This window comes from Ictidomys tridecemlineatus, chromosome 11 (genome assembly GCF_052094955.1).
Source record: "Ictidomys tridecemlineatus isolate mIctTri1 chromosome 11, mIctTri1.hap1, whole genome shotgun sequence".
Classification (NCBI taxonomy): domain Eukaryota; kingdom Metazoa; phylum Chordata; class Mammalia; order Rodentia; family Sciuridae; genus Ictidomys; species Ictidomys tridecemlineatus.
In genome coordinates, this window is record NC_135487.1 from 107,338,390 (window position 1) to 107,364,051 (window position 25,662).

Genomic DNA, 25,662 nt, shown 5'->3' on the forward strand with positions numbered 1-25,662 from the left:
GTGCACCACCACTGAGCTGCATCTCCAGCCCCTTTTATTTTATTTTGAGACAGGACTCCCTAAGTTGCTAAGGCTGGCCACAACCTTGCTATCCTCCTGCCTTAGCATACTGAGTTGCTTGGATTACAGGCATGTGCCACCATGCCTGGCTAGGTGATTTCTAATGTCTCTTTCTGCATTACAGTTTGATTTTAATCTAGGTTTTTATTTTGTCCAACAGACTTTCTTCTTATATCTCTTCTTCTGTGGTTGAGAATCCACAGGTCATTATTGCATTTATTGTCAACGTTTTGCCCCACTTTCCCATTCCTTCCAGTGACTGCCCCATTTCTCTTCCACTTCACAACAATGTTTCTTAGAAGAGTTGTCTGTACATGTTGCTTCTGCCTTCTTATATCTAATTCCTTTTTTAAAATCTTATGTTGTTCTTTCTATAACTTTTATTCCACTCCCTTCTACTCTTTAAAAAAATCTATTAGTGTATTATAGTTAGATTTAACATTAAGGTTGATTTTTACATAATTATATAAGCATAAATCATAATTTGTTCCAATTCAGTCCACAGTACTTTGTTTATATTTTAAGGTATCTACTTTATACATTTTTTGCATGTATGAATATTTCATAAGATCAACAGTGGAATGAACACTCAAGAACTTACCACAAAGCTTAGAAAAAAGGATATAACATGTCTCCAAAGCTCCCTGGGTGACTCCCCTACTCTAATAGAGGATGACCATCATTTGTAATTTTGTATTTGTTATTCTCTTGCTTAACATGAGAATTTCATTCCACATGTATACACTTCAACAACATGCTGTTAGGTTTTTTTTACGTCTTTGAACACTATATAAGACTATGTTCCTCTTCAATTACTGTTTTATTCAATGTGTGTTTTAAACATTCATTTTTAATATTATATTTTTCTGTCAATGTGCATTTAGATTGTTTTTAGTTTTTACTATCACATACAGTTTCACTATAAAAAATTATTGTATTTGTTTCCTATCGATCACATGTAATAGGTTCTCTAGGGTATGTATCTAAAAACTAATTTGTTAGCTTGTGGAATATGTATACCTTTAATTTTACTTTTAACTGTATTAAGTTAGGCCAATTTGTTTTTCCAAAGTGATTGAACTAGTTTACACAATCTCACCAATACTTGAGATTGTCAGACTTTAACATTTTTGCCACTATAGTGAGTATAAATATGGTATTGCATTGCATTTGTTTTATTTTTTGGTACTGAGGATTGAACTCAGGGACACTCTACCACTGAGCTATATCCTCAGCCATTTTATTTTTTACTTTGAGACAGGGGCTCACTAAATTTCGAAGGCCGGCCTTAAACTTGAGATATTCCTGCCTCCCAAATTGCTGCGATTACAGGCAAGTTGCTGGGATGGCAATCAAGTGCCACCATGCCTGGGTGCACTGTGGTTTTAATTTATATTTTCCTGATCTTGATGAAGCTGCACACCTTTCCACATGTTTTTGGACCTTTCATATTTCCTTCTTTTCTTTTCTCTCTCTTTTTTTTTTGGTGCTGGGGATTGAACTCAGGATTTCACATATGCTAAGCATGTGCTTTTCCACTGAGCTACATCCCTAGGTCATGTTTCCTCTTTTACAAATGTTAGTTGGTACATTTCCCTCATTTTAACATAGGATTGTTTATCCTTTTTTTAATATTTATTTTTTAGTTTTCGGTGGACACAACATCTTTATTTTATTTTTATGTGATGCTGAGGATCAAACCCAGTTCCGCGTGCATGCCAGGCGAGCGCGTTACCGCTTGAGCCACATCCCCAGCCCTGTTTATCCTTTTCTTGCCGACTTATGGGAGTTTTTTTAAAAAAATAAATTCTAGACACACAATTCTTTTGTTAGACTTGCTGAAAATGTCTTCAGCTTTTTTTTTTTTAATTTCTTTTTCATGGTGTCCCTTGATGTTATTTCTGCGCCAAAACCAAACCATCTGAATTTCTATAACTTTATAATAGATTCTGATGCCTATTAATACAAGCCCTTCAATTATGATCTTTTTCAAGAGTGTCTTAACTATTTCTGGCTTAAGAATGATTGTACTTTCATTTTACATTTTTTTTTTTTTTTTTTTTTTGTGGAGCTGGAGATTGAACCCAGGGCCTTGTGCATGTGAGGCAAGCACTCTACCAACTGAGCTATAACCCCAGCCCTTCATTTTAAATTTACATATACTTCATATATGTATAACATGTTAGAATACACTCTGTCATATATATCTAAAAAGAACAAATAAAAATAAATTTAAAATAATGTCTATTCCCTACACATGGTTTTTTACACGTATATGCTCCTAGTTTTTCTATAGTTGCTCCTCTAAGTTTCCTTTGCTGGATCTTCCTCTTCTTTCCAACCTCCAAATATCAGAACTCTAACATTATTGTCCACCAACCCAGGGCTCAAATCTTAAACCTCATCTGGTCCTATAGCTTTAAAATAACAATTTATTTTTTTAAAAAATATATATTTATAGTTATCAATGGACCTTTATTTTATTTATTTATATGTGGTGCTGAGAAATGAACCCAGGGCCTCACATATGCTAGTCAAGCACTCTACCACTGAGTCACAACCCCAACCCCTAAAATAGCAATTTCTTTCTTTCTTTTTTTTTGGTACCAGGGATTGAACTCAGGGGCACTCAACCACTGAGTCACATCCCCAGCCCTATTTTGTATTTTACTTAGAGACAGGGTCTCACTGAGTTGCTTAGTACCTTGCTGCTGCTGAGGCTGGCTTTGAATTTGAGATCCTCCTGCCTCAGCCTCCTGAGCTGCTGGGATTACAGGTGTGCGCTGCTGCCCCAGGCTAAAATAGTATTTTTTTCCTTTTTTAATTGTAGATGACACAATACCTTTTATCTATCTATCTATCTATCTATCTATCTATCTATTTATTTATATGTGGTGCTGAGGCTTAAACCCAGTTCCTCATACTTTCGAGGCAAGTGCTCTACTGCTGAGCTACAGCCCAAGCCCCATAAAATAGCAATTTCTTAATGCATGTCTCTAGCCCCAATTTTTTTCCTCTGAATCCCAAATTCACATATATGTGAATATATATGTGTGTATATATATATATAAATGCCTACCTAACATATATAAATGCCGATGTAATATCTCTAGTTGGATATCTGCAAGGTATTAGATGTCCAAATTAATACCTAAAACTTTTTTTTTTTTTTAAAGAGAGAGTGAGAGAGGGGAGAGAGAGAGAGAGAGAGAATTTTTTTTTAATATTTATTTTTTAGTTCTCGGCGGACACAACATCTTTGTTGGTATGTGGTGCTGAGGATCGAACCCGGGCCGCACGCATTCCAGGCGAGCGCGCTACCGCTTGAGCCACATCTCCAGCCCCAATACCTAAAACTTTAAAAAAAAACTAGGTTTTTTTATTACTCCTCTAAATCTGTTTCTTCCTTAGTGTTCTCCATCAGTAAATAGCCTTAGCTTTCTCATCTGTGAAATAGGGATTACATAATGATACTTGCTTCCTAAGTGTATTAAAAGAATGAAATAAAATATATGCTAAATGCTTAGTATAATGCCTGGTACAGAGTAAGCACCCAGTAAATACTATTTTCCCATTTATTCAACAAGTACTTATTAGATGGTGAAAAGAACCAATGGGGGGGAAAAAGAGGCAAGGAAAAGGCTAATGAGCTCTAGGAAAGTGGGTGAGAATTTTAAGCAGGATGTTCAGGAAGAACTCAGAGAGATAATGACATGAGCATGGACCTACAAGAAGAAACGGTAGGTGTCAGGTAGATCTCTGGGGGAATAGCATTCTATAAATATAACAGAGCAAGTGCAAAGGCCCTGCAGTAGGAGGAGGCCTGGCATACACAGCATTAGGAAGGAAACTGATAAGAAGGCTTTCAAGGTTCAGGGACTCTAATAGAACTTTTGTACAACCTTTAATAAGAGTGTTGAACTTTAGTATTTACTGCCTTAACTTTTAAGACTTTGGCCCATATATCTCCTACCTTGTGAAAAATTCTTCTCCTGAGCCAAGATTTCATTTCGATCTTCCAAAATCTGCATCAAGGCAGCTTGAAGTTTAGATGGTAGAATTTCATCCTCATCAGATACCTGAGGGGAAAAAAATGGAATTTCGTATGAGCTTTAAGGGAGGTCTCAAACAAGCACTAGTTAAGTTCCCAAAATTCCACAAGTGATTTTGTATAATCTTAGCTGAAAAATCAGCCTGAAGTTTCTTTCCTTCTATGGTATAGAATTCGTGATGTTCATGGTATATATATTTAAATTTTATTTTTAAAAAGCAAATAAATCTTATAAATTTTTCTGGCATGTTTCCATCAAATATTGTTCATGTACTATTCTTATTCTATATCTCTAAGATTGTCCCCAGTTGAGTGCAGTAGTGCATGCCTGTAATCCCAGTGATTTGGGAGATTTGAGACATCAATCACAAGTTTGAGGTCAGCCTCAGCAACTTAATGAGACCTTGTCTCAAACAACAGCAACAACAACAACAACAACAAACCAAAAAGATTTAAAATAATTCTCAGATAAATGATATTTCAAATGTGATGAGCTAATTTTTTTTGGGGGGGGTAGTTATTAGGGATTGAACCCAGGGGCACGATACCATTGAGCTACATCCCAAACCCTTTCTATTTTTTATTTTAACACAGGATCTAACTATGTTGCCCAGGCTGGTCTTGAACTTGTGATCCTCCTGCCTCAGCCTCCCAAACAATCAGGGTTATTGGTGTGTGCAACTACACCCAGCTGGAATTTTTATTTATATTTCTAAAACTTTACAAATATGTATCCCCGCTTAGTCTATAAGACCTGAGGACTCAAACTTGTCTTAGATATCTTTATATTCAAACTGCTTAACAGAGTATCTAGAAATAATCAGTGCTTAACAAAGACTCTCTCTCTCTCTCTCTTTCTCTCTTTCATTTTTTGTGGTGCTGTTGAACCCAGGCCTCATGAATATTAGTCAAGCACTCTAACGCCAAGCTACATTCCCAGCCTAAAAGGTGCTTTTTAAATTTAATTAAATTAGAGCTTTCTGTCAACTCATCTGGAGTTGAAGGATGATTACTTCTTTTGAGAATGGAATTTATTATTTATTCTGTTTCCTCCTTCCTTCTTTGGGATAGATAGCTATAAACCTACGCCAAAATTTTTCAGGTCAATCTTGTCTGAGTGGCCACAATGTCAATTCAAGTGTGGGTAGGAACTAAAACTTTTGGCTGAGTCATGTTCTCTAAGTACTTTCACATATTTTCTGTCTAATTATCTACAGAGAATTCTATATCCCAAACATGTAATCACCTCCTTGTCACTCACCTCCTGTAAGAACTTGTCTGCACAGAGATCAACTATCAGCACCTATGGAATAAAGGAGTCAGGCAAGTTTAACCAGAGACACATTCACAGGCAAATACATTAGGCACTGCTAGATCAGGAGGGGTGAGAATAGTTTCAAACAGAATTGTCTTGAAGTTGTAGCCCATTTAAATTAATCCATCAAAACAACAGATTGCAAAACTATTAATAATAATGGCATGTATATTTATAGACTAAAAGAGACTTAAAAAGGGTTAAGGCAACAGATTAGTAGGGTAAGAACAGTCTTTTCAATAAGTGGTACTGGAACAGGTGGTTATCCATACCAAGAGGGGGAAAAAATGAAATGACCCTACCTTATATTGTATACAAAAAAGTAAAAATACCCGGTGGATTAGATGGGCACAGTGGCACACACCTGTAATCCCAGCAACTCAGAGGCCAAGGTAGGAAGATCACCAAGTTTGAGGCCTACCTCAACAATTTAGCAGGACCCTGTCTCAAAATGAAAACTAAAAAGGGCTGGGGATGTAGCTTAGTGGTAAAGCATTCCTGGGTTAAATCCCTGGTATGGGAACAGGGGGGAGGGATTAAAACAAAACAAAAAAGAAAACAAACAAAAAACACACATCATTTTGGAAAGTGAAAAGGCAAGCCTCAAAGATATTGGTTTCCAGAACATAAAAACGCATCAAGGCTGGGGGTGTAGCTCACTGGTGGAGTGCCACTTAGCGTGTGTGTGGCCCTGGGTTCCATCCCCGGCACCACACATACAGACACCTTACAAAGCAGTAAGAAGATAAGTAATCCAGTGGAAAGATAGACAATACGTTTTATAAAAGTTGATATTCAGATAGCCAGTAAACATATCCTGATAATAATCAAGGAATGTAAATTGAACTAAAGTGAGAAGAATATTACCCACCCACCAGATAACATTAAATTACACAAACTAATGATAGTGTTGACAAGGACATGGAGCAATAGGAACTCTCATACACTATTGGAGGGAGTTTAAATTGGCACATCTATTTTGGTAAACAGTTTTACTTTATTTATTGAAGCTGAAAATATGCTTACCATATCTTCAATTTCCAAGTAAATGAATTTCCAAGCATATACCCATATAACTGAATGCATGTGTGTGCCAAGGGTCATGTGTAAAAATGTCTATAGTAGGATTATTCATAATAATGTCAAGCTGAAAACAATTCAAATGTTCATCAACTATAGAATGGATGAGAAAATTGTGGTCAATTCACACAATAGAACACTATACACAATCTGAATGACCCAACTAATGTTAAACTCATTAATATGAATGAATCTGATACATAAAATATTGAGCAAAAGAAGTCAGACAAAAACTATACTATATGAATCCATTTATATCAAGATTAAAAATAAGCAAAGCTGTATTATACTGTTTAAGGATGCATGCCTACGAAAAAACCCAAGTAAATGAATACTATAAAAGTCAAGATTGTGGTGACCTTTTGTGTGGAATGGGGAAGGGATCAGAGATTAGAAGAAGGCATGCTGGAGACTTCTAGGGTGCTGACACTAACTCCATTACTATAATGTGACATTCCATTCCAATGCCATGTTATGGAAGTGTTCATTCACTTTGTGACAATTCATTGTGCTGTGTATTTTGTTTAGGGCACTTATAGATACATATGTAATCAATCTTATTATATTTTAAACAATTTTTAAAGTTAACCAAGGGTAGTTTTTGTATTGGTCTTAAATATGACAGCGTAATATATTAATAATTCTACCATTCTTCAAGAGCACTTAGTTTCATTTGTCAGTGCTCTCAGATTTTTCACAGGTGCCACTTATTCCATCTTACCTCTTCAATGGGTAGATCCTGGAGCTGTGGTAAGGAGCAAGACAGGATTCCAATGAGGAATGGAGTAGGCGAGCACACAATGTCAATCATAGATGCTGGCAGGACTGGGATGTAGGTGTGCTGCCAGGTGAATGGATACAGTGTAGCAACCACAGCATGGCCACATTTCGAGAGGGTGCTAGACAGAGGAGAAAGCAAATGTTGTTACACTCAGAGCAACTCAGGGAAGGTGTTCCAGACATTATGTTCAAGAATTACAAACAGAGGCTGGTTACAACTTGGTGAATACTCATTAATTTTTGTCATTCTATTCAAAATTCTAATTTACTGAAAATATTTAATATCAACCTATTATGTTGATATTATATATCAACATATATATATATATATATTATGTTGATATTATATTATATAAATGTTCCCAAAAAATTATCAAGCTAAAAATTAGTGTGCAAATAGAAAAGCAATACTAATTTTTTTTTTTTTTTTTTTGTAGTTGGTGTTTGAGAGTTGAGTCTTGCTATGTTGTTGTCAAGGCTGGCCTTGAAGTTCTGGACTCAAGTGATCCTCCTGCCTTACTTTCTCAAATAGATGAGAACCACAGGCAAGAACCAGACTAGTAATACAAATCTTTAACGACAGTTTAAGCAAAAATTCATTTTGAAAGGAAATCTATTAACCCAAAAATGTCATTGTTATAGACTAATGTAAATGGCTATCTAGTTAGCATTTGGAATTATTCATGTCTCTACAGCATTAGGTAACTGAGAGGCTTATTTTAGATTTTTTAAAATATGCCCAAGTTTTAAAATAGAAAGAACAACAACAGCAAAAAATGAAGAAATGTAAAAAACAAAAGAATAAGCACCAAGGTAAACTAACATTTTTCATTTATTTCTTACCTTAGGCTGTTAGCAACAAATATTACCCTCCGCTCTAAGAGGAGAGAAGCACAGACCCGGATGAGATGACACACGCTCAGACACTTAAAAAGGCATTCAAAGTCCACATGTTCCAATCTTGAATCTAGTGGTCGGCAGAGTTCAATTGACTGAAATGCAAGAATTTGAATCAGGAAAGCTGATGTTGGAAAACAACCCATAATGGCAACACTAATAGATACTCTCAAGTTAAGTTCCAGAAATAGGGCCTGCTACAAAATGTTTGTGAAATTGTCTACACTAATTCTAAGATCCTATAGCTTTTTTTTTTTTTGCTATAAATTTCTGGTCAAAACTTTATTCCATCTGAAAATAACATGGATAATCATCATTTATAGCACTGAAATTGTCACTACAGAGGGATCTAATCTAATCTAGGATTACTTTGGGTCTTGAGTTGAGGTTCAACTATTTCAGAACAATTGGATATTTTCCAGTGCTTTATGGGAATAAAAGTATTATTTACAGTTTATGAAAAGGGGAAACTATTTCTTTAAGTTCCTGGAAACTCTCCCTATAGTACAAGGCCTGCTCTCTGGTAGCTATGAAATCTTTTCAAAATGAGCTAACTTACCCCATCTCCAGCCCCAGGGAGGTAGCTCTTAACTGTGATGGTACGTCCAGGAGCTGGGAAAGGAGCTTCCATGACACTTCGCATGAATGGATAAACAAGGGCAGGAGACATTTCTCTTCTCTTCTCTACTTCATCCAGAATCTACACACGCAATGTATGTTATTTTATTTTGAGCTCAGTTCAAAGATAAAAGAATCCTTCCTATTGTTGGAACTGCCAAACTTGGTGTACATATTTGAATTTACGACATAAGCTTCTGAAAGCAATAAAATTTCATTATAGCATCATATCTGTTGAGGGTTTCTTTACAATCCTAAGAAAAGTTACTAACAAATCAGATTATTTTTAGAAGATGAGTCCCTTTTCATTTCACTAAGGAAAGGGCAAAGAAGGTAACACTGAAAATGATATCCTGCAATTTGGGGTCTAGGAAAAACATGAGAGAAGAAAGGAGATGCTTCAGGCCATAGTCTTTATTTATTTATTTATTTAATTTTTATTGTTGGTTGTTCAAAATTACATAGTTCTTGACATCATATTTCACACTTTGATTCAAGTGGGTTATGAACTCCCATTTTTACCCTGTATACAGATTGCAGAATCACATCAGTTACACATCCACTGATTTACATATTGCCATACTAGTGACTTGTATTCTGCTGCCTTTCCTATCCTCTACTATACCCCCTCCCCTCAGCTCCCCTCCCATCTTTTCTCTCTACTCCATCTACTGTAATTCATTTCTCCCCCTTGTTTTTTTTTTCCCTTTCCCCTCACTTCTCTTGTATGTAATTTCGTATAACCATGAGGGTCTCCTTCCATTTCCATGCAATTTCCCTTCTCTCTCCCTTTCCCTCCCACCTCTTGTCCCTGTTTAATGTTAATCTTCTTCTCATGCTCTTCCTCCCTACTGTTCTTAGTTACTCTCCTTATATCAAAGAAGACATTTGGCATTTGTTTTTTAGGGATTGGCTAGCTTCACTTAGCATAATCTGCTCTAATGCCATCCATTTCCCTGCAAATTCCATGATTTTGTCATTTTTAATGCAGAGTAATACTCCATTGTGTATAAATGCCACACTTTTTTTTATCCATTCGTCTATTGAAGGGCATCTAGGTTGGTTCCACAGTCTTGCTATTGTGAATTGTGCTGCTATGAACATCGATGTAGCAGTGTCCCTGTAGTATGCTCTTTTTAGGTCTTTTGGGAATAGACCGCAGGCCATAGTCTTTAAAAATTGAGTTTTAGCAAACCAAAATGAGAATAATACAGCTACACCCACAGCCCCTGTGGGGAACCTTTCTAAAATAATTTGTCATAGTCTTAGTGTTTCTCAATGAAGTCATCAGCAATAAAACTTTCTTGGAGAGCAGAAAGGATATCAATTTTCAGAGAGTCCATTCTTCACTCACCTTTGAAAAAAGATTGAAGCAGCCTAGGCGACTAACCATGCAGTAGACCTCCGGGAGTCGCTTTCCTTTGCCTTCTGGCTAAAAGAAAAAGCAACAAAGACAACAAAAATCAAGCAGCACAAGTCATTACTAATTCTGACTATTAATATTCTTTTAATATTCTTTTTGTGACATGAGTCTTACTATGTCACCTAGGCTGGCCTCAAACTTCTAGGCTCAAGCAATGCTCCTGCCTCGGCCTCTCAAGCAGCTAGCCTATAGGCATGCACCACTGTGTCCAGCTTCTTTTAACATAAGTTCATACAGAGAAGGATCTAAGGGTCTTATCTTTAGTGAACACTGAAAGATAGGAAAAATGCCAAAAATGATAGCTTGATGTATTCTAAAAATGACAGCATAATTTACTCTAAGTGTAAGCACTTACAAGAAGAAAGCCCTCAAATGGCTGGTGAGTAACTCAAAGCTCCATTGATTGGCTCCTTGTACGCCATTCCTCAAATATATCCACACTGATATTCAGCCACTATGTTAGAATTTACTTTATTATAAACAAATAAATTTTTAAAATATCTTTATTTCTATTTATTTATTTTTATGTGGTGCTGAGGATCGATCCCAGGGCCTCATGTGTGCAAGGCAAGCACTCTGCCACTGAGCTACAACCCCAGCCCAACAAATAAATTTTTAAAATATCCATACCCTTTCTATTCTATTCTTTCTATTCTAGAACTAACTAAACACATAAATTTTATTCATGGCTAATCTCCATCTTGCTGTTGCTATGTAAACTTAATACAATTTCTTTTAAATACAGATCACTGAGTAGTCCTCAGATGCATATAGAGATAGTGTTTCTGAAGTCTATCTATTATTCCTTGACCAACTCACTAACACAAATCTGGTACTTACCAACAGCTTCTTACAGTAACCAAACCACCGACTTCCATCTTCACCAGTCAAGACAAAGGAAAATGTTTCACTGAAAAAATAGCCAATAGTTATTCTGAGATAAAAACAACTGCTTATGACATTCCTCGTGGAACAAACAATTGAAAATTAGGGTTCAACAGCAGTCATTTGTGATATTAAAGGAAGCATTAATATTACATTTATTTCAAGTCACACTCCTCCTGAGGAATGTCCAGGCCTTGAGAATATCTTGCCTTGTACTGGAGTAAGCAAATGGGTGTAGGATATGCTATTGGTGCTGTTGTCCCTTCTAATTTTTTATTTATGCAATCTAGATATGAATCAATCCATTTTTATTTTATTAAATGTCCAATTTAGTCAGATATACAGGTAAGTGATAAAGGATTTCAATATGCCATTTCTCTCTTGCAAATTCTTCTATTTAGCTGTGAGAGGCTACATGGAACAGTAATAGAAAAAAAAATCCTTAATCCATACAAATTAATAGGAGAGTCTGGGGCTATAGCTCAGTGGCAGAGAGCTTGCCTAGCATATGTGAGGCACTGGATTTGATCCTTAACACCACATAAATCTAAAAAAACACATAAATAAAATAATTATTAAAAAATTAATAGGAAAAATATCAATTCTTCATTAGAAACATGGGCAAAAGACATACATAGATAATTTACAAAAAAAAGGACCCAAAGATGCCTAAGAAAGAAACTCAGTAATAATCAAGAGGTCCACATTTAAATAATGAATATAGATTTACATATGGCCAAAAATAAAGATTAGAAAAGAATATGCCAAAGTATTATAGTGATTATTTTTCAGTAACCAGATTGACAGTGATTTCTAATTTCTTCTTTTTATTTTCTCTTCCATATTTCCCAACATTCTGGAATAAACATCTTAACCTAGGGGGAAAAGCCAGACCAATCTGAAAGAAGTTGCTGTGTGGCTAGTGCTGCCACGGACAGCACTAGAGTACCGCAGCTTATGGCTGAAATAGAGAGCATAATCAGGCTAAACTGGCTATGAGAGCCCTGCCAAGTCTGGAAGCAGGGCAGGGCCACTTAGGTAACAGCTGAGACTATCATATAGCAGGCCACTGGCATGTGACATGGCTCACTTAAGTATTTTCAACCTAAAAAGCACTGTTAATAGTTACAGGGTTCTTTTGTGTGTTTTGGGTTTTTTTGATATGAGGTCTCACTACATTGCCCAGGCCAGTCTCAAAATCCAGGGTTCAAGCAATTCTGTCTCAGCCTCCCAAGTATCTGGGACTATAGTTGCAGTCCCACCTGGCTTAATAATTAAAATTCTGAATAAGGCAGTTATATCTATTTATAAGCAGAATTCAGAGATGATAATGGTTTATTAATTAAAAATGATAATTTTTACCAGGCACAGTGCACATGCCAATCCTAGTGATGATGCAGGAGGCTGAGGCAGGAGAATAGGAAGTTCAAGGCCAGTCTTGGCTGTCTAGTGAGACCCTATTTCAAATAATAATAATAATAATAATAATAATAATTGGGATGTAGCTCAGTGATAACAGCACACCTGAGTTCAACCCCAGTACCACCAAACAAACCAACAAAAACATGCAATATCCTCTTTAATTCTTCCCTTCTCAAATACACCCACACCTCACAAACTGTAGCCTCCCTCAATACAAATTCCACAGGGGGAATGGTATAATCTAGGCTGTGACTTTTTTATCCACTTGAAAAAGAAACAAGATGAGAACATTGTTCTTTTTTATCTTTGTTTCTAGGACTAGAGTCCCAAAGACCAAGTCTTTTCATTTCCTGTGCACTCTGGGCCATTCCTTATTGTATGTAAGGTAGAACTATTTTCTTCATCAAAACCAACAAACCAAAGAGACCTTCAAACTTGTTTTCTCTTTGACCCTGAAATTACTGTCTTCTTCTTTTTTTTTTTTAAACTTCTTTTAAAGAATATTTTTAGTTGTATAAGAACACAATACCTTTATTTTATTTATTTATTTTGATGTACTGCATAGGATCAAACCCAGTGCCTCACATGTGCTGGGCAAGCACTCTACCACTGGGCTACACACCCAGCCCCTATTTTCCTTTTTCCTTTTCAAGTCCCATATAGGAAATGTTCTGATTCTGTTTCTTCCTTTCCTCCCACTGTATCCTTGGTCTGCCACAATGTTCACAAAGCTTTATTCCTAGTTCTACCCATTTCTCAAATACTCTGGTTCTGTTTTGGCAGTCCCAACAAATAGAAATCAGATAAAGTAGCCCATTCACCTCTTTAGTTCTGAGGTTGGTGCCCAGTCCTTCGAATCAGGAAAACAAAATTTTGGGATAACTTTGAGCCTCTCTTCAGTGTCTTTGGATTGCTTAAAGCCATGATCACCCTGAAAAAGATAACAACATAGGTGACATTATTCTATGAAAGTAGAGACTAGAAATAAAAACTCAGCCTGGTCTCAGGAAAAGAGATGTCTGATAAGCCTGAGCAAATGTCTCAGTGTGGTTTTGTGCTTAACAAAACAGGAAGGCCAAGACCGAGAATCACGGAAGATGCACTGAGAACAGTTACTAAGAATAAAGAATCCTATTTTTACACAGAAATGGTGCTTGTGGAGATCCTATAATTTAGTGTAAAAAAGGTGGTTACAAATAGTTTCTTATCTAGAGGCAGACTCTTAATTCAGGATTCACACACTAGTAGAAACCCAGTATTTTTATGAGTCAGAGACTCATTCTATAATATTACTAATAGCAAAAACCTAGTCATCTCAAGATATCCTCTGATCAATCATCAGGGTGCTTTGAGAAGGCAGATGAATGTTATTTAGAAAAATGATATTTTTAGAATTCATCCCATATATAATCATTTCTCTTAGCATATAATCTTTGTTACCTAATTACTGGTTTGTAACTTCCTGTAAAATTTTACCATGGAAGAATCTTGTGTAAAAGTGGCTTTGCATTTTAAAAGACAGTCTAAATTTAGTTAAACCAAAAGACATTTAGAAACTAGTACTACCTGTCCTCTATAAAAATAAGCACATAAGTCCAATTATCACATTACTTTTAAATTATTAATATCAAGCTCTTAAAAACAGAAAAACATCAGGGCTGGGGATGGAGTTCAGTGAGACAGCACTTGCTCAGTTTGTTCAAGACCCTGAGTTCTATTCCCAGCACCACAAAAAGGAAGGAAGGAAAGAAGGAACTAATAAAAATATAGTTGTATCATAACCTTTAATTTTTACATTGTTAAAATATGAAAATACTTTCCACAATCATTATCATCCAAGGTTTCCACAACAAAATCCAAAAGGATCAGGTCTTGTTAACTGGGAATGCCTACAGCACAAAGATGGTAAGTGACTTACTTAGAGATGTTCCTGAATCACTGCCAGAATTAACTGTGTCCTTATCTGGTTGAGTCTCTTAATTCAGACTTAGCTTTCCCTTTCCAATTGTAAGACTAATTGAAACCAGGAAAAATAATTAAGCTCCTGTTAGTGGAAAACTTGATATCAAGCTATCTAGATAACCTTATTTTAGCCTATATATTATAGTGCATTTTACTAAACAATGCTATGACTTTGTGCTTTCAGGCTAAGTGAAGGAATTTTATGAGAAATTAAACTTATGAGAAATTATGGATTTATTCACTGTAGGCATTTAAAAAATAAGAATCCATGCAGAAAAATAGTTCTTAGATTCCAGTACAGTTGTGTTTCACTAATTTTTTTAGTGAAACACGTAACTCAGGGTTATAAATCCAAAGTCTCAAAGAGGATCAGCAGATAAATGAGAAGTGGTACAAGTAATAAGCTGGAAAGTCAGTAAATGTCCTTTTTAAAGGGATAACTTCTTTTTTTTGATACTGGGAATTGAACCCACGGTTGCTTAACCACTGAGCCACATCCCCAACCCTTTCCTACTTTTTATTTTGAGACCCTCTGCTGGGTTTCCTCCTTCGCCAGCAGCAGACCATGGGGCCACCATTTTAACCAAAAGCAGTTGGGCAACCCCCAGGGGTTACAGTCTCCATACTGGGATGTGCTTGGTACTTAGATACTTGGTACTTTCCACACTTGGAAAAGGCTTGCTTCCACTGAAGTCATCCACTGAGGACATGTGGCGCTACCAGCCCAGGGCAAGGCAGGAAAAACTGCCCCCATGCTTTGCATAGAGATGCTGCAGAGGAATGCTTGCCTGAGCCCACCCTCCCCCATGCCTATGCTCAAGTCCCTGCCAAGGACAGAAGAGGGCAGCAGTCACTCTACTGGGATGTAAAGGAAGTCAGACAGGATCCAGTAAACCAGGACAATCAGTTAACTCACCCCAGGAGGGCAACAGGAGGTGAGACCAAAGAACTGAACCTTTAAGACCCTGATACAAGCTGGGAACAGTGGCACACACCAGTAATTGAGGCTACTCAGGAGGCTGAGGTAAGAGGATCACAAGTTTGAGGCCAGCCTGGGATTCTTAGTAAGAAACTATCTCAAAAAAAAAAAAAAAAAAAAAAAAAAAAAAAATATATATATATATATATGTAAAGAGCTGAAGATGTAACTCAGTGGTAAAGGGGCCTTGGGTTCAATCCCCAGGACCTCAAAAAACCAAAAAAAAAAACCAAACAAAAAAAAAAAAACCCAAAATATCCTTGGCACAAGTCCAACTGTCCTATCAGACTTCAATTAATAATAAACACAAATTCAAAGATAAAATTATTAAGCAATTCAAGATGGTGACTAGAAGAGCACTAAATCCCCCTCAGATGGCCCTCCTGAGTGAAGGGCCTTATAGACTACACTGGCCCATGAAGTCTTGCTCTTTACTCGGTTTCAGTCAATTCCTGCCACTTTGGAATGCAGGCTTAGTGTTGCTACTTTTTCCAGTTTACATGACAAGGCAGAAATACAAATATTTGTATGTGAAATTTGATTTGGGTAGAGGCTGAGGTACATCTCTAGCCCCTGAAATTTGATTTTTTTTTTTTTTTGAGCTACTAGAGATTAAACCCAGGGTCTCTCACATGCTAGGCAAGTGCTCTACCACTGAGGTATGCCCCCAGTCCTTTTTTTAAAAAACTTTTTAAAAAATATTTTAGTTTTAAGTGGACACAAATGTCTTTATTTTATTTTTATGTGGCGCTGAGAATAGAACCCAGTGCCTCACACTTGCTAGGCGAGCGCACTACTACTTAAGCCACATCCCCAGCCTGCCCCCAGTCCTTTTTATTTTATTTTGAGGCAGTTTCTTGCTAAGTTTCCAAGATGGCCTCAAACTTGCCATCCTCCTACCTCAGCCTCCTGAGTGGCTGGGCCACTGCATCCAACTGGAATATTTTTAAACACCTGCAATAGGGCTGGGGATGTGGCTCAAGCGGTAGCGCACTCGCCTGGCATGCGTGAGGCCCGGGTTCGATCCTCAGCACCACATACAAACAAAGATGTTGTGCCTGCCGAAAACTAAAAAATAAATATTAAAAAAATTCTCTCTCACTCTCTCTCTCTTAAAAAAAAAACAAAACATTTGCAACAAAAGTTTTTTTTTTGTTGTTGTTATTGTTGTTACTGGGGATCAAACCCAGGGGTGCTTCACCACTGAGCTACAACCCCAGCCCTTTCTATTTTGAGACAGGGTCTCACTAAGTTGCTTAGGGCCTTGCTAAGTTGTTGAGGCTGGCTTTGAACTTGTGATCTCCCGCCTCAGCCTCTGAAGTCACTAGGATTACAAGCATGCACCATTGTGCTCAGCCACAAAAGTTATTGATATTATTTTTATAAAAATACTAAAAGAACCAGAAAGAAAGAAAAAAAAAAAAAGGAAGGAAGGAAACACATGTGCTTGGGTTAATTTTCTCACAGGCTCAAAAGGCTCTCTGAGAGCACAGACTAAGAAAACCTTTTTCAGTTGCACTCCCATCATCTAATCCTGGCAAACAGCAGGCACAATATTTAATTAAATGAATGAATTGTTTTTTTTTTAAAGTAGAGTGAACCAAATAATAGTTTTAATAACAGCTATCATCTATTAAGTACATTCTTTGTGTTAGGAACTGCACTAAGCACTTTACTTATATTATCTCATTAAATTCTTACTAATAATGGATAACATTAGATTTCACTGCATGTCAGACACTGTTCTAAGTGCCTTATATAAATCAGCTCATTTAAACTTACTATATCTCAAAGGGGTAAATACCATTATGATTATGCCTACTTTACAAATGAAGAAACCAAGGCATGGAAAGGTTAAGAAACTAAAGGCACTGTGTTAATAGATGGCAAATACAGTGTTGGCTCAGAGTCCAAGCTATCAAGCAACACACTATTCTGCCTCTTATTAGGGATCTGAAAATTGAAGCTGTAACCTGCTAAAGATTACTAAATGGTGAAGCTAAAAATAAAAAATCTAACTTGGAGAATGAACTAATTCTCCCCCAATTTCCATTTGCTTATAGTTTATGCCTGGTGAAAGATGTCATCAAAGTCGCTTACCAGATCCTATAAGTATGATAAAAGCTGGTCGAGATAACAATAAACAAACAAACAAAAAAAGGAAATAAATACACATGGCATGCAGGAACCTTCCTGAATGCTTCTTGACCTCCTTGTACCTACCTTGCTAGGGAACTGCTGTATGACCTGGGGAATGTAGCTTATTCCTGATGCCTTCTTCTGTAGAGACACCACCACAAACAGTTCAAACAGCTGCTGTTCCTGCAATTCAATAAGATCCCGCTCCAAGGTCTGGTAGTGAGGATTCCTCTTGGAAGACTGCTGCAATTGTGCTAAGCGTTTGTGGCGATCTGTAATAAAATCACAGAGCAAGGGTTTTCCCCTGAGACCCTCTAGTCCCGAGGTCATGACCCACACAGGACCAATCTTCACAGGTTCACTGCTGAATGCACACTGACTAAACAATATGTGCCACACACAAACACACACACACACACCTACACCTATTAGGATTGACACACTCAGGGAAAAAGTGCAGACCCTTACAAGTGCCCAGGGACCCCACTCCACTTCCTGCCAGCAGAGAGAATGACACTGCATATCCCAACTGATATGCTATGTATGTGCAACACACACTATGCCATCGTACAGCAGCACACCAGAATACATGGAAAACAATAGACGCCACTGCTGGGAATGCCCGGAAATCAAGGGGGAGGGGAACACCTGATGAAAGAACCAAGTCTTACAGAGCACAAGTACGAGGGATTAGTTTGATAAAATTGAAACAAGTTATTTTTCACATTGAAGAAATATCCTTTTCCCTTCTTTCCTTGGTACATGTTACTAATAATGGATATATTTTTATATCAATAAATGGTGTTAAATTCAAGAGGAAAATAATGAAGTGGAAGAAGACATCCATATTAAAAAGCTATTCCTCAAAAGAATGAAATTTTGGAGGCATACTATTTAAATAGTACATGGCAAATAAATAGTATATACCACCCCAACTGGATAGAATCTATTTTCTATTCTCATTTATCTCTGAATTTTTAATAATTTGGGTGGTGCGTTTGCAGGAGAAAGAATCTGCACACTCCAGAAATTTGTTTCTGTGTCATTCTGACCCACTGACCAAAGGACTTAGCCTCTAACTTGTCTTTTTGAGATATGATGCATTCTTCCCTAAAAGAAGTTACACTGTACAATCACAAAAAACCAAAGGCCCAATGTTCTCCCTGATATAGAGATGCTAACACAATAAGGGGGCAGAGGGAAGAACAGAAGTTCATTGGATTAGACAAAGAGGAATGAAGGGTGGTGGTGGATGGGAACAGGAAAGAAAGTAACGTTTCTATGTTCACATATGAATACATGACCAGTGTAACTCCATATCATGTACAACTGCAAGAATGGGAAGTTATACTCCATGTATATATAATGTGTCAAAAAATACTCTATTGTCATGTACATCTAAAAAGAACAAAATAAAAATAAATTTAAAAAAGATAAAAAAGAAGTTACACTGTAGATTAAAATACTAAAGACATTTAAAAAGTACCACTAGAAATGGCTCCTTAGAATTAATTATCCAATACATTTAGTGTTCTAGGCAAAGCTTTATGTACCCCAAAGGTTTGAGTTCAAGTTAAGGCCAATTTTAGGTCCTGTTTCTCATTAGCAATAGCACTAAATTAGTCATCCTTACACATCAAGGTTGAATCTGATGATACTTTAAGTTTCATCTTCAGTCAGGCTTCAGAATGAAATACCTGAAGCAATTCAGGATAGTAGAAGGAGCATACGACTATTAATCATAAGATTAGAGTATCAGACTTGGAACTACCCTGTACTCAGCTTTGATAATTTACATCTCGTATTCTTCTAAGCCCAAGTTTCAGGTAGTTAAACAGGAAGTAAAGAGCTTGCTTTGACAGTGCATTAAATGAAGACACAGAGTACCATGAAGTGCTTGGACAAACAGTGCCAGAAATGCATTGTGCATTCTGTACTCTAACATAAAGTAAACAGCATAATAATTTGGAGTATAAGTGCCTATGAAAATAGATAAATGTGTCCTTTCTCAATGTCAGATGTATTAGAGTCACTTAATAAGTATACTTGAGTTACTATGAAAAAAGCAGATATTTGACACTAGGTATTTGTCTCAGCAGGTGACTCACATACTCTGTTTTGGCTGCCACGAAACTACTGTAGATATGTCTAGACATGCAGCTCTCTGCTGCTCCCCTATGAATATTCCATCCTAAGAGCCATGTTGGTCTACTTCACTCCACTATGGGATATTTCTAATGCTGTAAATGACCGATGGTGTACTGTTCAGTTCTCCAAATTGCAACAGGTTCTAAAAATGAAGAAATCACCTACAAAATAAAACTTCATGTGGGGAAAATCATGCTTAATCACAAAGGCAGGTGGTGCCACTCCACCCACAACCAGAATCATCACAAGAAAGGGAGCACCCCATTGACTCACTCACTCTTTGGCAGATATTCAGCATCACTTTCGTTCCCACTGGTTTCACCTGAAAAGAGAAGAAGCGATTCCATTTGTATTGTACAATAGTAGGAAGTACATGAGAATGAGAACAATATAAAACCTCCAGAAACCTGGGGACTTGAATTTTAGGAATAAGATGCTAAGCCTTTCTTTAAACCACTTAGTTATGTCACGTTAGGACAGTTGTCAAAAGAGAAACAGTAAAGCTGGGTTTAGTGGTGCCTGCCTATTATCTCAGCCACTGGGAAGGCTGAGGTGGGAGGATCACAAGTTTGAGGCCAGCCTCGGCAACTTAGAGACCCTGTCTCAAAATTAAAAATTTAACAAAGGACTGGGGATGTACCTCTGTGGCAAAGTGTCTGGGTTCAAATCTCAGTATCAAAAGAGAGAAAGAGAGAGAGAGAGAGAGAGAGAGAGAGAGAGAGAGAGAGAGAGAGAGAGAGAGAAAATATGCAGTGGAGAGTACAGTGGTTCCCCTTTATTTGCAGGGGATATGTTCCAAGACACCCCAGTGGATGGACAGTACTGAATCCTATATATATGTATTTTTTCCTGTACATACATCCTAAGAGAAAATTTAATCTATAAATTAGGCATAGTAAGAAATTAACAATATACTATAATAAAAATGTGAATATACTATAATAGTAATATATTATAATACATTGTAAGATGTAAGATGACACAATGTCTGTGATGAGATGAAGTGAGGAGAATGAGGTAGGCGCTGTGATGTATCATTAGGCTACTACGTAAGGATGACTTAACATAAGCACTGTGATTAAAGGACAGTTGATCTCATAACCCAGAGGCTACTGATTGACTAACAGATGGGTAGTGTACCCAGAGTAGAGGGCTGGACAAACAGATGATTCACCTTGTGGGCAGGAAGGAGAGGGACAGCTTGAGATTTCACTACCTGCTTGGAATGGTGCTCAGTTTAAAACTTGTGAATTTTTTTTTTTCCTAGAATTTTCCACTTAATATTTTCCAACCTCAGTTGGTCAGTGGTTAAGTGAAGGGAATATCTTTTTTGTTTTTTTGGTGGTGCTGAGGTTTGAACCCAGGGCCTTCTGCATGTAAGGCAAGCACTCTACCAACTGAGCTACATCCCCAGCCCTATGAAGGGGATATCTTAAAAGGCTCAGAGAAGAAACTGCTGTATTACATCTTCCCTTTGTTTCACTCCTCTGTTCCCCTCCTATCTCTAATTCTGGGCATTGACCACCTTTCCGATTAGTTTTGTTGTAGTACTTTTTTGGTGGTAGGGATTAAACCTAGATGTGCTTTATCACTGAGATCCATCCTCCGCTCTTTTATTTTTTATTTTGAGACAGGGTTTCACTAAGTTGTTTAGGGCCTTGCTAAGTTGCTGAGGCTGGCCTCAAACTTGTGATCCTCCTGCCTCAGCCTCCTGAGTTGCTGGGATTACAGGTTTTTGCTACCTCACCTGACCTTTCTGACTAGTTTTAATAAGTTTAGTTCAGAGTGGATTCTAATTTTACATTCAACTCTTTATTTGTATATTCCAAATAAAGTATCAAAGGGAGAACAATACTGAATTGTCTAAACAAAAATCTCAATACTAATCAATTATGAATTTAGAATAACAAACAATGTGGGAGAGTTTTGAGAGAGAGATTACCAAGTTTAAGAAGTGACAGTCCAACTCTTTTATGAAGCCTCAACAACCTCTAGCCCATACAGATTTTCCCTTTACTCTGAATTCTTACGGTCCTCGAGCTGCTTTGAACTGTTCTTATTTTTCCCAATCATATTTTATGTATCTTGAGGATAAGGAGCTATGTTGCTTTCACAAGAAGTGTTGGTTGGGTTTTTTTTGTTTGTTTGTTTTGTTTTTTGTTAATTTTTGAGACAGGGTTTCCCTAAGTTGCTTAGGGCCTTGTTAAATTGCTGAGGCTGGCTTGGAATTTGAGATCCTCCTGCCCCAGCTTCCTGAGACACTGGGATTTTAGGTGTAGGCCACTGAGCCCAGCTTTTGTTTAGTTTTCTGTTATTTTTTTTTTCCTCTCTTGGTGCTGAGATTGAATGCAAGACTTCACACATGCTAAGCACGTGTTCTACCACTGAGCTACATCCTCAGCCAACAAAGCAGTGTTTTGTACCATAATTCAGGGCACACAGACAATTTATCAAAGGGAGGAGGGAAAAAAAGTTTAAAAGGGATGGACATGTAGCTCAGTGATAAAGCACTTGCTTAGTGTATGTGAGGTCCTGGGTTTGATCCCAAAACTTGCAAAGAGGTGGGACAGGGGGAATAAACAAAATTCTAGATTGGGTGTAAAAAGCTAAAGCAAAATAAGAAAAATGCAAAGAAAGGGAAAACCTCTAAATGTATCAGGAAAAACAATGCTTAGGAATCAAATATATGAAAATATATGCAAGTTTGAGTATATACAATTGTAACATTTCTATCTAATCAAAAACCCATTAGTATACTAAAAAAAACAATAAACTGGAAAAATATTTATCAACATTGCAGATATAAAGCCAAGTTATTACAAATTGAGAAGAAAAAGAATACAGGATAGGAATGGATAATTTGTAGAAGATTTATAAACAATTGATAAATAAGAAAACTGCCCAAATTTGAAATGAAGAAAGTAAATTAAAATGATAAATAAAACACAAAACTTCAAACATCTTATTAACAACAACAACAAAAAAATGAAATCTTAAACAACTTAATCAGTATTGGTGAAGATTATGGGAAAAGAGGCATATTCAAATGCTATTCACAAAAACAGAAGCTGTTACAATCTGTTTGTGTGATAATCTGGCAGCAGCTATAGAAATTTTAGATCCATATTTTCTTTGAACAAGTAAGTCCACTACTTACCAGGGATTGAACCAGGGGCACTTAACCACTGCTACACATTCCCAGTCCAGGAACTTATTTTAAGATACATTCTTACAAATATACAAAAATATAAGCAAAAGGATGCACGTTGCAAATAGTGTTTGAAAACACACTCATATTAAGTATTTATATTAATTAAAATGTTAGGAACAACCAAAATATATACAGGTTAAATAAATATTTTTTCTTGTTTTCATGGTACTGGATATCAAACTGAGGGTCTCACTGAGTTATATCCCCAGCCCCAATAAAATTATTTTATACCTATATAGGAAAATACAGTACAACTATGATGATCTCTGTGTAGATGCTGAAAGACCTCTGGAATATACTAAATTTTTTTTTTAAAGAAAGGTATATAAAGTCAGAACACTATAAGACTATTTGTGTAGAAAAGATATTTGTATCCTTAGCACCAGGTACCTCTTAGGAACTTATAAAGCTTCTCAAAAGAAAGAAAAGAGGAAAGGAAGAAAAGGCAACATAGCTGAAAAAACATCTTACAAAAGATCATTTAAGTGGGTCTAATATACTGATGTCTATGGGCTTTGCTGACATCACTTCAAAACAGTGAGTGAAGGTTAAGGGGATTATGAACCGAAAGGGAAATTTATAGGGATCAAAAAGTACCAGGTTGTCACTTTTTATCTGTGACTTCAACAAACAAAATTACAATGACAGAATTGAAGAAGGACAATAAGTCATTTTGTAACACTAGAAAATTGAATGTTAAGAAATGTTTAGGTTGGAATATATTGAGTAAACCCTAGCTTGTACTGACAGAGTTGGCATATATAATTAGCCAGTTCTATAGACATTATTCATATGCAGACAAAAGATTAAGGAGGAAAATGAAAATTTGAGAACTGTGACCTTGGAGCCAGGAGATCCTCAGGCATGAGAAAAACTCCTCCAATCCCCTGAAGAAACTGGAGTTAGTCACAGATTCTGGGTAAATGCCCTTTTTTGTTGAGCTACACAAAGGCAAAACAACCTTTTAGGGAAGAATTAAAATGTACGGACTGCTCCTTTTTATTTTTGGTGCTAGAATTTGGAAATTCAGGCGGTTGAATAATTTTTTTCTTCTTTTCAACAATGAGATAGTTTTTTGGGGTTTTTTTTGTTTGTTTGTTTTTTAAGGATTTGACTCTTCGAATTTTTCTTAAGCTGGGTGTGGTGGCACACATTTGTAGTCCCAGTTACTTGGGAGGCTGAGATAGGAAGATGGCTTGAGCCCAGAAGTTTGAGGTCAACCTGGGCAACAAAACAAGATCCAGATCTCAAAACAAAACTTGTCTTAGAGTAAATTTACTAAACTTCTCATCCACAAGGGATAAAACACACATATAAAATAAAGGAAAATGATAATGTTTTACAAACACTTGGGTTGGCCCCTAGGATCTTGATATTTTGCATAATTTGTAATTTATAATTTCTTTCTTTATCTATTAAACAAAAATATGTATGACACAGGGTTAGAAAACTAATAACACATGGGAAAGGATTCAAAATAATATCTGGCAAGAGTTTCCATTTTGTGAATCTAGTTCTGAATTAAATAAAAAACTGTTGATAATATTCTTATTGAGAATAATGAAATACATGGAGAAGAGGTAGTTATTGAACTGCTAAAAATCAAGGTTTATAACAAAAATTGAGAGTAACTAAGTTTGGTAAGAGAAGAGGATTAGAGTTTGTAGAGCCATAGTTCTTGACTTAAATCTATGCTTCCTCCTCTGGCTCTGCTTCTCTGTACATTTGGATGGATCATCCCCAACTCCTAGTCCTAATGTTACAAAAGAGGGTAAAGTCTGTAAATAAACTATTACCTCATCCCATAAACGGTAACTATTATTAAAAAGCAACCAAAAGTATTTCTTCTCCAGAGAGGACTCAAACATGTTTTAATAAATGCTTCTGAAAATATGAAAACTCACACTAAAAACGGTAACCAGCTGATTTTGTTGTTGCTGTTGTTTTATGTTCTGGGATATTTTTTCTTAATGTGCTGGGATTGAACCTAATCATTACAGAATAAGAATAGAGTCTTCAGTTGTAACACAGAGGATTTTATCTCCAGAGAATTAGTTGTTGGAATGTAGAATAGTTTTTTAAGAACAATTTTAAAATTTCTATTTTTAAATGCCTACAAAAATAATCAACATTCTCCTCTGGTGTGACTTGGCTGCTATTTCTCACTTATGAATATTATAAACAAAATTACTAAATTCTACATATTTCTTGCCAGGCAACCAAGTTAAGAAACTCACATGAATTTTTCTTTATTGTGGTGCTAGGGATAAAACCCAAGACCTGTTCATGCTAGGCAAGTGCTCTATCACTACCTAGCCCTCATATGAGTTTTTATGAAAATTCTAATAACTCATCATAGATGTTCAAAGTTTTCTAATGAAAGCAATATAAGTGTTACTTAGGCATCTGTTGGATAAAACTACTGAATTTATGCAAAGACTACAAATTGAATACCACATACCTTCAATCTATATGTACATAATGTTTTCATTTCTCTACTTATTCTATATTGATAAATAACTATAAATCAAAGGTCTACAAAATAATTATTTCAAATTGCCTATGAAAGTTAATCACATTGTTTTATGATTTTTTTTCATTTACTTATTTTATTTTATTTACTTATTAAATAAAAGGGATTTTTTAAAAAAATCCTCATTCTAAAGAAGTTTATAATTAAATTTGATATAAA

At 36.3% G+C, this 25,662-nt stretch overlaps 1 protein-coding gene and 1 non-coding gene across 6 annotated transcripts in view; both read right to left on the reverse strand.

Moving 5' to 3' along the window:
* Positions 1 to 25,662, reverse strand: part of Dennd2c (DENN domain containing 2C) — a 79,140-nt gene that overhangs the window by 6,184 nt on the left and 47,294 nt on the right. For 4 of the 5 annotated variants that reach the window (XM_078027059.1, XM_078027056.1, XM_078027057.1 and 1 more), the window contains 10 exons: positions 20,037 to 20,081; positions 17,696 to 17,883; positions 13,353 to 13,462; positions 11,065 to 11,134; positions 10,156 to 10,233; positions 8,743 to 8,883; positions 8,130 to 8,278; positions 7,228 to 7,405; positions 5,373 to 5,414; positions 4,034 to 4,139 (listed from right to left, as the gene is read on the reverse strand). In XM_078027059.1, coding sequence (XP_077883185.1) covers positions 4,034 to 4,139; positions 5,373 to 5,414; positions 7,228 to 7,405; positions 8,130 to 8,278; positions 8,743 to 8,883; positions 10,156 to 10,233; positions 11,065 to 11,134; positions 13,353 to 13,462; positions 17,696 to 17,883; positions 20,037 to 20,081 — 1,107 coding nt within the window. Of the gene's footprint in view, positions 1 to 4,033; positions 4,140 to 5,372; positions 5,415 to 7,227; positions 7,406 to 8,129; positions 8,279 to 8,742; positions 8,884 to 10,155; positions 10,234 to 11,064; positions 11,135 to 13,352; positions 13,463 to 17,695; positions 17,884 to 20,032; positions 20,082 to 25,662 lie in introns of those variants that run through there. The other variant, XM_078027060.1, reaches the window with a different exon arrangement.
* Trnav-uac (transfer RNA valine (anticodon UAC)) lies at positions 21,099 to 21,171 on the reverse strand. The gene has a single exon. It is a non-coding gene; the product is annotated as a tRNA-Val (tRNA).